General features: G+C 54.9%; 2 protein-coding genes across 4 annotated transcripts in view; one reads left to right on the forward strand and one right to left on the reverse strand.

The window, feature by feature from the left end:
* The window catches only part of ZNF135 (zinc finger protein 135), a 9,785-nt gene extending 7,244 nt beyond the window's left edge, over nt 1-2,541 (forward strand). The window contains exon 4 of the mRNA XM_077745285.1: nt 69-2,541. Coding sequence (XP_077601411.1) covers nt 69-1,771 — 1,703 coding nt within the window. The 3' untranslated portion in view covers nt 1,772-2,541. The remainder of the gene's footprint in view (nt 1-68) is intronic.
* Nucleotides 2,542-5,293: 2,752 nt separating this feature from the next.
* Nucleotides 5,294-12,422, reverse strand: part of ZSCAN18 (zinc finger and SCAN domain containing 18) — a 29,620-nt gene continuing 22,491 nt past the window's right edge. For 2 of the 3 annotated variants that reach the window (XM_077745291.1, XM_077745289.1), the window contains 5 exons: nt 11,939-12,037; nt 10,788-10,879; nt 9,663-9,762; nt 8,320-8,412; nt 5,294-7,088 (listed from right to left, as the gene is read on the reverse strand). In XM_077745291.1, coding sequence (XP_077601417.1) covers nt 6,343-7,088; nt 8,320-8,412; nt 9,663-9,762; nt 10,788-10,879; nt 11,939-12,037 — 1,130 coding nt within the window. In that variant the 3' untranslated portion in view covers nt 5,294-6,342. The remainder of the gene's footprint in view (nt 7,089-8,319; nt 8,413-9,662; nt 9,763-10,787; nt 10,880-11,938; nt 12,038-12,422) is intronic. The other variant, XM_077745290.1, reaches the window with a different exon arrangement.

Genomic DNA, 12,422 nt, shown 5'->3' on the forward strand with positions numbered 1-12,422 from the left:
CCCCCCCCCCAAACCCTTCCCTCCAAACAGAAATCAAGGAATATTTCCATCTTTTGTTTTTCTTCTAGATTTGGAAACCAGACCCAGAAACAAAGCGTCAGCTCCAAAGCGAAACATCACTGAAGGAATACCCAGCAGTATCCTGGCAGAAAGGTTCCCGTGGGATGGTCTTTGGCACTCTGAGGGCGACCATGCGGAGGGCCGCCGGGGACAGAGTCGTGAGAGCCCAGAGAGCCGTGTGGTGAAGACACCCATGCAGCAGCAGCAGCAGGGGGACGCGCCTGGGGAAAACTTGAGTGTGAGCCCCTGTCTCCCAGCGCAGCCGATGACTCCGGAAAGCGGGGGCCTCCACGTGCCGGGGACGCGCGGGGGGCGGGGGGAACCAGACCCAGGGTTCGGCGCGCAGCAGCAGACCCTCGCGAAAGCGAAGCCCTACACGTGTGAGGCGTGCGGCAAGGCCTTCGGCCACAGCTCGGCGCTCCTGGAGCACCGTCGAACGCACACGGGAGAGAGGCCGTACGAGTGTCCCGAATGCGGGAAAGGCTTCCGAAGCAGCTCGGCGCTCACCAAACACCAGAGGATCCACACCGGCGAGAAACCTTACCGGTGCCCCCAGTGCGGGAAGACCTTCAACCAGATCGCGCCGCTGGTGCAGCACCGGAGGACGCACACGGGCGAGAAGCCGTACGCGTGCGGCGAGTGCGGCAAGGCCTTCAGCTTCCGCTCGTCCTTCAGCCAGCACGCGCGCACGCACACGGGCGAGAAGCCGTACGCGTGCGGCCAGTGCGGCAAGGCCTTCCGCCAGAGCATCCACCTCAGCCAGCACGTGCGGGTGCACACCGGCGAGCGGCCGTACCGCTGCGGCGAGTGCGGCAAGGCCTTCGGCCACAGCTCGTCGCTCACCAAGCACCAGCGCATCCACACGGGCGAGCGGCCGTACGCGTGCCGCGAGTGCGGCCGGGCCTTCACGCAGATCACGCCGCTGCTCCAGCACCAGAGGACGCACACGGGCGAGCGGCCGTACGAGTGCGGCGAGTGCGGCAAGGCCTTCAGCCAGAGCACGCTGCTCACCGAGCACCGCAGGATCCACACGGGCGAGCGGCCCTACGGCTGCAACGAGTGCGGGAAAACCTTCAGCCACAGCTCGTCGCTCAGCCAGCACGAGCGCACGCACACCGGCGAGAAGCCGTACGAGTGCGGCCAGTGCGGCAAGGCCTTCCGCCAGAGCACACACCTCACCCAGCACCAGAGGGTGCACACCGGCGAGCGGCCGTACGAGTGCGGCGACTGCGGCAAGGCCTTCCGCCAGAGCACACACCTCACCCAGCACCAGAGGGTGCACACCGGCGAGCGGCCGTACGCGTGCCGCGAGTGCGGCCGGGCCTTCAGCCAGCTCGCGCCGCTCGTCCAGCACCGGAGGACGCACACGGGCGAGAAGCCGTACGAGTGTAGCGCGTGCGGCAGAGCCTTCAGCCAGAGCTCCCTTCTCGTGGAACACCAGAGGATTCACACCAAGGAGAAGCCCTACGGCTGCAACGAGTGTGGAAAATCCTTCAGCCACAGCTCGTCGCTCAGCCAGCACGAGCGCACGCACACTGGGGAGAAGCCCTACGAGTGTCAGGACTGCGGGAAATCGTTCAGGCAGAGCACCCACCTCACGCAGCACCGGCGGATCCACACGGGAGAGAAGCCATATGAGTGCAGGGACTGCGGCAAGGCCTTCACACACAGCTCATCCCTCACCAAGCACCAGAGAACTCATACTGGGTAGACCTGCCTCACGTGCGCTGGGACCTGGGAAAGCCTTAAGTCATAGCTCATCCCTTCCTAGATTTGACCCTGTCCTTCCTGACGGAAACAATACAAATATATGCAAATGCAAGCCATCACACGGAATATATGCCTCACACGCTCTCAGAGAAATGAGGGAAATGACTGTGGGCATACTGAGCCCTGGGTCATCCATCCCCAGATATCAGCCCAGCCAAACAGTAGTAGGGAAGTGCGGAGTTCATCACTGTTGTGGACCTTCAGTCATGAGTGTCCCCTAATGCTACATCGTAGAACCTACAAGAGAGAGAAATGGGGCTGGGGGGGATGTAGGGGATCAGGGGATGGCTTCTGTCCAAGGATTCACAATATTCCAAACCAGAGGTTTGCAAAGTGGTGAGAAACCCAGCAAATGCTTTTCATATACAGGAACCACGTGCACTCAGAATATATCATTATCACACATTACATTCTTCAGGGTGCCTATGAACGGTGTAAAGCAACTATGAGTGAATTTCTCTACAGGTGACTCACAGGCATGAGAAACACAGATGTTGGTGTTTCACAAAAAGGAAGATGTTTTCCTTTGTTAAGCCACCATCTTCTGAACAACAGTACCTCCACATTGGAACTTTATGTTTTGCAAGGTTTATCTCTTGAGAAATGTACTTGACTGTTTTTCATGGAGTCTCCTTCCCAGTGTTTATTAAGCTTTTGTTTTTGTATAATTTATCTTGAAGGTCCATAGTATTACACTGTGTCCTGAATTCACTAACAGCAGCCTCTCTGATAACCAGGACACTTGAACGGTGACTTGCCATCCTCATTAGAGCCCATAGGTGAGTTACATTGGCTGGATTTGGTCACAGGCCACCAGGGTAGTATCAGTCGCGGCTTGATTTTCCAGTCACGATGCTGGGATATAAGCTTCCAGTTAACCTGAAATTTATCCCTTGGGGGAGTGTATTTTAAATAGTCTTCCAATAGTCCTCACTATGCCACTATGTGGAATGCCTCCTCTCTCTTTTTAAATGAAAAAACCTGACTGGAGGTCCCAACTTACTTGGATAGTTGCTGATCTGTCTCAATTACTGACACAAAGGTCGAAGACCAACGAGGAAAACTGAACGGGGTGAACACAAGTTCAGAAGAGGCCGTGCAGTTTCCACCTTGCTCACGGGGACACGTGTGCTTGGAATCCTGAGACGCCCCATTTAAGAAGTCCCAACTGGGGCGCCTGGGTGGCTCAGTCAGTTGAGCGTCCAAAGACTTCGGCTCAGGTCATGATCTCACGGCTCACGAGTCCCACCCCCTTATTGGGCTCTGTGCTGACTGCTCAGAGCCTGGAGCCTGCTTTGGATTCTGTGCCTTCCCCTCTCTCTCTCTCTCTCTGCCCCTTCTCCACTCTTGCTTTGTCTGTCTCTCTCAAAAGTAAATAAATGTTAAGGGAAAAACAAGTTCCCACTACCAGGAAGCTACCACGTGGTCAGGATGTCCACGCCAGGTAGGCTCTGTGTATGGGCTCTAGTGAGTAGTCCTAGCCTGCGAGCCTTCCCAGCTGCATCAGGCATTCAAGGGTGACTCGAACCCCGCAGCTTTCATGGTACCTCAAACTTCAAGTTCCCAGCGAGGTCTCACACATGATGGAACAAAGACAAGTCCTTCCTGCTGTGCCCTTTCTGAATTACTGACCCGCTGAATCTGTGAGCAAAACAAGACGGTAGTGTTTCATGGCCTTTCTTCTGTGCACGTGCGATGAAAGGGAGCAATCGCCGCTGCCTCTCTTTCTTCTCACAAGATCAATCCTGTGGGATGAGGGCCCCGTGTTTATGACCTCATTTATCCCTAAGTACCTCCCTAAAGCCCTATCACCAAATACAGTCACATTGAGGGTTAGAACTTCAGTGTGTAAACTCGGGGTGGGGGGGGGATGCAAATCCGTCTGTAACAGAAGGCATTTAATTACCTTCTTCCCACTGAAATTTATTCCCATCTGGCCAGTTTCCCATTTATGGGATTTACTTTCCCCACCCTTTTGACCAGTTGTCCTCAGCCACCCTGTGGAAACTAGCCATGAGCTCCAGTCCATTCTTCGTGCAGTGCACCTGGGGGTCTCCCTTGCTCTCCAGATGTCTTCCGTCCTTTCTGAGTCCTGGCTCAGGGCCCCATGATCTGTACACTATCCAGCCCTCCCAACTCCATTGGAGAGGCCAGGGCCACCTTGTGTTTCCTGTTGGCTGCACCTTTCTCAATGGGCCACCCTTTGGGTGGGAAGCCCTCAGCACAGATCCGAAGCCCCTAATGCCCGAACTAACCCGGCTTCCTCTGAGATTAACAAGTGGGAACATCTGGCCATATTTTGGTCTTTCTGTAGAATAAGTCACTTGTGTGGTTCCACCATGTCTTGGTCAGGATGGTGGTGGCAAGCGAACAGCAAACAAATCCTGTAGGTTTGTTTTTTGTAGTGGCTTGAGAAAAGCAATTCTGAAGTGATTTTTAGAGGTACTTTAGGACTTGGCATTTTAAAAAATGTTAGGAATCATCATCAACAGTAGGAACATGGACCTCAGGCACTCCCAGGTGTGTGTCCCAGGTGTGTGTATGGGGGGTGAGGGCCCGAGATCACAGGCAAGCAGGGGAAAATGTTCACATAGGTGGGGTTGGATGACCTATCATTTTTGTGCCTCTTCTACAAGTTTGAAATTATTTCCAAATGAAAATATGAATATATTAACAAAAAAGGCACCGACACCTAGGAGCATCTAAAGGAGACATCTTAGGGGCGCCTGGGTCAGTCGGTTAAGCATCTGACTTTGGCTCAGGTCATGATTTCATGGTTCGTGGGTTTGAGCCCCGTGTCGAGCTCTGTGCTGACAGCTGGCTCAGAGCCTGGAGCCTGTTTCAGATTCTGTATCTCTCTCTCTCTCTGACCCTCCCCTGCTCACACTCTCTCTCTCTCAGAAATAAAACATTTTAAAAAATTAAAAAAGGAGACATCAGAGAGAAACAGAATAGAGGCCCAGACTTTCTGATAATGGACCCGTCGGTGGCCCTGAAGTTGACAGCGAGACCCACCCTAGGGGTTACCTCTGTGGAAGGAGAGACATGCTCATGGGTTAGGCTGGGCACAAGAGTTCAGAGGGCAAATATATATAAATTAATATACTTAATTAATATATATTAATTATTACCAGAGCCACACTCAGCTCAAGATGGGAGTGAGGGGGAGACAGGTGAAGAGGACAACTGAGCTTGGTGATTGTGGTAGAGACAGGAACCTAGTACACAGTCCCAGACCCTTCCATGTGACTGAGGCCATGAGATCATCTCTCCCCAAGGATACATGAGTGGAAGTGAGGTGTCATCTCCCAACTGAGCCAGTGTGGCCTTCCCCACATGCTCCAGTGGGCCAGTGGAGAGCAGATACACTAGGGACAGAGCCTAGATCCCCAAATCACCACATGGAGCACAGTTCCCCTCCCATCCACATACAAGCAATAGCAACAAACACAAGACTGTCATGTGAGTGAAGAAATAAATCCTTTATTAGGCTAAGCATCTGTGATTCGGGCATCATTACAACAGACTGCCTGCTCAAACACTATGACAGAGAGAGGCACCAGTTTATCTACAAGAAGCAGTTAAGTTTTATGCTCAGGCAACAGAAACAATGCTCTAATCTGAGATCAAATGCAAAAATCTGAAGATCATCTTATGTAGCCCACAGAGTTAAGTTTCCACTTGTCCAGGGAGACACATCTCATCAACCCCTGTTAGTGTTTTCAACGTGCTATGATCATGATCCTCCACCCTGAGTAAGAAATACATCTTACATTGCAACCAAGTCTCAGATTTAGATTATGTAGCTGAAAAGTTTCACAAAACAATATTTGCCTTTACTACACAACAAATTTTTACCCTACTTAATTCTACTTCATTGATTTGCAATGATGACAACCGCCCACTAATTTGATTTCACAATTCACTAGTGGGCTGAGACGCATGGTTTGAAAACACTGCATTACCAGGCTCCAAGCATTTTTGTGATCTTTGTGAAGCCACTCCACACACACAGACACGTGCTTAACTAGGACACGATTTGCTATTGAGAATTCAGAAGCGAACCTGACATCAGGGGGTTCCAAAAAGACCAAAGAGCTTGAACAGAAGCCCTGGGGAGCTTGAACAAGAGAATAGAGACAAAGCTGACTTCAGCAAGGGCCGGCGATCACACACTTTAAGGCAACTCTACACTTTGCACAATGACAAATGTTTCAATGTGTGGGTGGTGCTAAAATGGCTACGAAAGAGAGGGGAATCTTCTTTCCCACCTGACAGCTCGTGCTTGCACATGGGCATCTGCATGGGTGTGTTTACAAGGAGACGAAGGCTTCCCGTGGGCCCTTCTGGGTTCTAAGTGCTTTAGCCACATTAGCTCATTTAGAGAACAGAAAGACTGACATCCACACAGATACTGCAGGAAGCCACGCAGGGGTTTCAAAGCAGCGGATACATTGCTCGGGAAATCTGGCAGGCAAGGTTGTCCTGTAGGGACACTTAGAGCAAAGCAGCTCATCTCTGAGCCTCAGGCTGCACAGGGAAAACATCACCTGCCACACATCCCGGGAGCCCACGGAGCCTCCCGCCGGCATGGGTGCCACACGCAGCAGGGTGGGGGCCCAGGGCCCTCCCCAGTGCGTAGGCTTTCTCCTTCTCGTGGGTCTTCTGGTGCTCAGCCAGGGCCAGGCTGAAGTGGAAGGTCTTCCAGCAGCCCTGGCACGCGTACAGCTTCCTGCCACTGTGGCTTCGGAGATGGTCGATGAAATGGGAGATCCACGCAAAGGTCTCCCCACACTCGCTGCACGAGTAGGGCTTCCCTCGGGACAGCCCAGGCTCATCGGCAGCAGCGCAGCCTGCGCCCAGGGACACTGCGCCGTCACCGGCTGCAGCGGGCTCCTTCACGTGGTGCTGCTGGGGGTGGCTCACGCTGGAGACATGCTCAGGGCATGTCTGCCCACCCACATCCTTCGAGTGGGGCCTCTTTCTTCCAAGGCCTTGGCGCGGGGCGGCTGGAGCTACGGGCACAGTAGGGCTCTCCCCAGCTGCGCCCCTGTCCTGGGCTGGCTCCCGGATGACTGACTGCCTCTGGGCTCTGGGGACGGGGCTTGGTTCCCTCTCCTGAGGATCTGGAACCTTCTGCGGCTGCTCTTCCTCCTCCGGAGCAGCACCCGTCAAGGGACAAACAAGAATTTCCCTCGTGAGGCTCTCCATCAGCGTCTCGCACAAGCTCTCCTTACTTTCCTGCCACCTCTTGCCCCCTGAAACAAGGTCACGATGTGAGCAGTCCCATCTCCCAGGGCTCAAGAGAAGCAAGCTGCTATGTGAGCAGGAAACTTACTAAAGGCGCAGGCCAGGGACTGTGAGCACGGACAGGATGGAAAGCTGGGGCAAGGGCGAAGCGGGTGAGGACGTGAGACGGCTTTGCATGCACACTGTCGGTCAATTCCTTCTACAAACCCGGGGGCAACGGGTTCATACGAGATCACTGAGAAGACTGCCGTGTGTCCCCATCTGCCTTCTCTTTTCTGGCAGTCCCTGAGCTCACGACCGCCCGCCTGCCGGCACTCTCAGCCTGCCTTGCAGCTGAAGTGGCCATGTGAGCAAGCTCCGGCCAACGGGATGGATGCACGAGTGTAAGGGGTGTGGAGGGGCTTCCTCCTTCCTGCAGCTGTGGATGTGGGAGCCGCAGCAGCCATCCTGAACCTCCACTGGACACTGGCAATGGAGCCAGGAGCTGGGGGGAATCTGCGTCCCTCACCGGGAAGGGCCAAATGATCCCTTGTGCAGTGACTAACGTGTTACAATGGCGGACCCCAATGAAGCCTGTCTCCTGGGATCTGGGCCTTTGGTGTGTGCCTCCCCCACACACGTACACATACAAACCATGCACACTGGCTTGGTCACGTGACCTACTATGGTCTATGAGACATTAAGCATGCACGATGCAAGCAAAGGCTTGCAAAGCACCTGCACAATGGTACTTCCCCTCCTGGAATGCTCCAGAACCCAGCTGCCATGCCGTGAGCAGGCTCAAGCTAACCACTTGGAGAGGCAACATGGAGAACACGGGCTGACGGCCTCAGCAGAGCTGCCTGGCAAGAGCCAGCACTAACTGCCGCTGGTGTGAGAGAGACTGCCCGGGACACTCCAGCTCAGCCAAGCGTCCCGACGACTATGGCTGTGTACACGGCCTAGCAGCCAGCAAGGGGAGCAGAACAGACCCCCGGCCCAGTCAATCCACAAGATCCTAACAACCCACACTGATGTTGTTTAGGAGATTCAGTTTGGTGGCAGTTTGTTACATAGCGCAGATGGTTACAAAAGCTAGATTCCTGCTTCCTGCTTGGACACTGGGGTGGGGAGCGGCCAAAGTACGGGACAGGTGGTGGGAGGAGAGAGAGGTCAAAGTTGAGAAGCTGTGAGGAGCTTCTACCACCCTCAGAAAGGCACCCCCTTTGCCCTGGCCTCACTGTAACTCTTAGGCCTCACCTGAGAAGCTGCCTTCCGGCGGTTCTGTATCAACCAACCGAAGCTCCTCAGTCTCCAGCCTGCAGGGGTCATCAGGCTGGGCGAGCTGAAACCCTGAGTGGGATCAGAAAACACAAAAACTGAGAGAGACACTGAAACCAGAATAGAAAGTAGCCGACAATGCGTCTCAAGTCCCACAGGCTGGCCAGGGGAGGCAGCAAGGCCTCAGTCCTTTCCTCTGCCCTGGGACACTCACCAAAGCTGCCTCGCTCAGAGCCCCGGAGTGCTGGGGGCTCTGAGAACACGGGGGAAGGGGTGAAGAGGGTCCCCCGAGACAGAGCGGAGGGCCAATAGGGAAGTGGGGAAATTCAACGCAAAGTCAGAAAAGAACGGAACACTACAGCCATAAAGAGCTTGGAAGTCTGTGCTGGGGCCTGTGTTGTGGGCAGTGATGTCCACTCAAGGCGGAAGAGCCATGAAGGCCGAGAGGCCCCATCTGTGCACCAAGGACGACAGTAAAGTTGACGACTGGGGCCAGGCGGCCTTTCCACATTCAGAAGCTATGGGTCCTACAAGCAGGGGCTGCGAACTCAAAAGCCCAGGGCTCTGGCAAGGCTCAGCCCTGTAGACTGAGAAGGGTGGGGCCAAGGTGGGGACACCAACGAACTCATTCACAGTCAAATTCGTTTAAAACACTGTAGGGCCTTGGGGTGCCTGAGTGGCTCAAGTAGGTTAAGGTTCCTACTTTGGCTCAGGTCACAATCTCGTGGTTCTTGGGTTTGACCTGCATTGGGCGCTGTCCTGTATGCATGGAGCGTGCTTCAGAGCCTCTGCCTCCCTCTCTCTACCCTTTCCCCACCTACATGTGTGCTCTCTCTCAAAAATGAATACACACACTGGAGCGCCTGGGTGGCTCAGTCGGCTGAGCGTCCGACTTTGGCTCAGGTCATGATCTCACGGTTCGTGGGTTCGAGCCCCACGTCGGGCTCTGTGCTGACAGCTAGCCCAGCGCCTGGAGCCTGTTTCAGATTCTGTATCTCCCTCTCTCTCTCTGACCCTCCCCTGCTCACACTGTCTCTTAGAAATAAATAAAAACATTTAAAAATTAAAAAAAAAAAATAAATAAAAAATAAACACTGGGATGCCTGGTCATGACCTTGTGGTTCATGGGTTTGAGCCCTGTGTGTTAGGCTCTGTGCTGACAGCTCAGAGACTGGAACCTGCTTTGGAGNCAAACAAACATTAAAAAAACAAACACTGTGGGGCCTTAACCAAAGTTCCATGTGGGAGTCAGAATCCCCTAGGCCAAAGCTCCTGAGAGAGGACACAGGGTGCAGCATGAGGCTGTGGGGGACAAGTCTCACCCCACAGGAGCAGTTTCCGGAAGGTCTTCAGGTTCTCCTCTGCCGGGTCCAGGTGGCCCCATTCCCCCAGGTACAGAGGCACCTCCGGAAACGTCAACTTCTGAAACGGCAGCACCACCACAGCTGAGGCTTCCCGTCCAGAGAGAGGGTGGACCCTCGATCACAGCGAGCACAGCAGGGGTGGCACCATCCTGAGGGTGCCCACCCACCACCTAGCAGGCCCTGGACCCAGATCCCAGGTTAACACGGGGGCTGGGTTTCTTGGCCTCAGCACCATGGACTTTCTTCTGGCAGGGCCTGTCCCAAGCACTGCAGGACGTTTCCCGACCCTTCCCTCTGGTATCAGCAGCACCTCCTCCCCCACCCAAATACGACAACCAGAACTGTACCCACAGATGACCGAATGTCTCCTGGAGGGGCAAAACCCCAAAGTCTCCTATCTCCTTTGTCCCTGTACAGGCCCCAGGCTGGCACCCGGGGGACAGGGGTAAGCCACGCTTACTGCCCTTAGGATAAGCAGACAGTCGCCCATGACAAAGGCCACAGAGTAGACAGCGCCACGGGGCCCACGAAGGCTGGGGGATGTGTCTTCCGGGCAGGGGAAAGGGCATGTTCAGGCCCAGAGTGCAGAAGAGGGCACGGGAGTGGGGAGGGGAGCCTGCGGGACAGGGGCAGCTGGCCTGGCAGGAAGTGAGGCGGCAGCTGTGGCGGCAGAACAGCGCGCCCACCCGGAAGAAACAACAGAACAGGGCACTGGAAGCAGCTAGAGGGACTGGGGCCAGGCAGTCACCACAAACCAGGTTGGTGGGGGGCTGACAGAAAGGGACCACCTGTCCAGCACTCCCAAGGGGACACTTGGGCCCCTTTGCTCTGATTCCAGAGACTTCTACCTGCCTCACCCCCACCCACTCTTGCCTTCCGGGGGAGGGAGCAGCCTAGGTGTGCAGCCCAGGAACCTCAGCCCAGATCCCCCCTCCTGTGGCTGGGCCCCCTTCTCTCCCCGAGGGGGGCAGCTGGCAGCATATTAAGGATGGGGGCAGGGAGAGAGCCTAATAAGCTAGGCGGACAGCTCCGCCTCCCTGGGGACAGGCCCTGTGACCCCTGGGTAAGAGAGACTCCACCCACCTTCGGCTCAGCCTCTGCAGGCTTGGGCTGCTCGGGCTTCTTGTCCCCGGCGCACTCCTGTTCCAGAAGCGCAGGGTCTGCAGCAGGACAGGCTGGGAGAAGGGGACACAGACCTGAGCAGACTAGTGTCACAGAGCTGGGAAGCCCAAGCCAATCAGGGAGACCCCACTGCCCCCCCGTGCACAGGCCCCAGGAAGAGAGTGAAGAGTTGTCAGACTCAGAGGCAGAAGATCTGAGCGCTCATGTCACGGTAGGTCTCAGGCTCAAGGGACCCTACAATTGTCTTCAGTGACAGAACAGAATAACGAAGAAGAAAGCAAGGTCAATAGTGGCCCCAGAAATTTTAACGAAAGCCACAAAGCAGGTAACACTTTTTTACCCATGAGATTGGTGGAAATCTTAAAAGGCAATGACACAACACGGCACAGATGTGGGCAAACAGGCACCTCGTTCACTGGCAGCATACGTGCTACAAAACTTCCGCACAACCACGCAGAAATGTCCTTTGTCCAGTGATCCTGAGGAACCCGCCTACACACACAAAACGTCCACACCAGGCACATGCCTGTAGACGTTTCACAGCACATTTGTAGGAAGAGGCAGAAACCTTAATGGCCGTAAATCTCAACTCCAGGTCAAGGAAGGGCGGATCCTGTGAAATGCCAAGAAGGTAAGGAGTTGGCACTGGGTGAGGACACGGCCCTGTGTGAGGAGACGGCACTGGCCACTGCCTGGATGGGCCTGGCTGGGTGAGACGTTGCTCCATGCAAACAGCACAAGCTCCAGCACGAGTCAAATCGTCTCCAGGGAAACTGGCCACAAACTCTGCGCAGGCTCATGGCTGAGATATGTGCCCGCAGGAGATGAAGGAACGCAAGGCAGGGCACACTACTTGGTTTTAGTTGGGGTGGGGAGATTTTCTTTGTATCTCAATGCTTTCAGTGTTTACGGTAAAGCATGTTAACCTGCATAATCTTTGAAGATAAATTATAAACAGCCGTCACCTTCACCAGAATCTACACGAAGAAATCAGAGTTACAGCACAGACTGCCAGGCCTTGGCTTCCATGAGAACCTCCATGGAGTCTCCCTCATGCCTGCCCCCAACTCAGCCCTGGCCCACACCCGCCCCAGGGCTTGCTGGCCACTCACAGGTGTCGGGGGCTGCCTCGGCCTCACTGGGTTCGACGTCTTCGCTAGGTTCTACATCTTCACCTGGTTCCACGTCTTCACCGGAACTCACGGGCCCATCTGGTAATAACAGCAGGTGGCAAAGGCTCAGTGTGGTTCCCACACTGCCCCTCGCTCAAAGCTGTGGACAGCCCCACAGCAGACTCAACAGCATCCCCGTTTACACTTGAAGGGACGTTAGAGATGTGCTAACAGTCAAACAGTGACCCTGCAGGGGACAAAGGCTCCAGGACCCCATCACCAGCAGTCCCTCAGGCGTCGCCCTCTGATATGGTGGAGACTCCGCCCACCCAGCCCCAGTGCTCCTCTTCCCGTACTGAGGGAGTAGAAATAGATGCCCAGAACATTTACTGTTTTTAAGGGGCTGGATCCCCTTGCTTCCTTATATGTGGAGGGCAGATGTGAGGGCAGGAGCCGAAGCAGCCTTCCCAGCCCATGAGGCAAC

Source organism: Crocuta crocuta, unplaced genomic scaffold (assembly GCF_008692635.1).
Source record: "Crocuta crocuta isolate KB4526 unplaced genomic scaffold, BGI_CrCroc_1.0 scaffold375, whole genome shotgun sequence".
NCBI classification, from domain to species: Eukaryota; Metazoa; Chordata; class Mammalia; order Carnivora; family Hyaenidae; genus Crocuta; species Crocuta crocuta.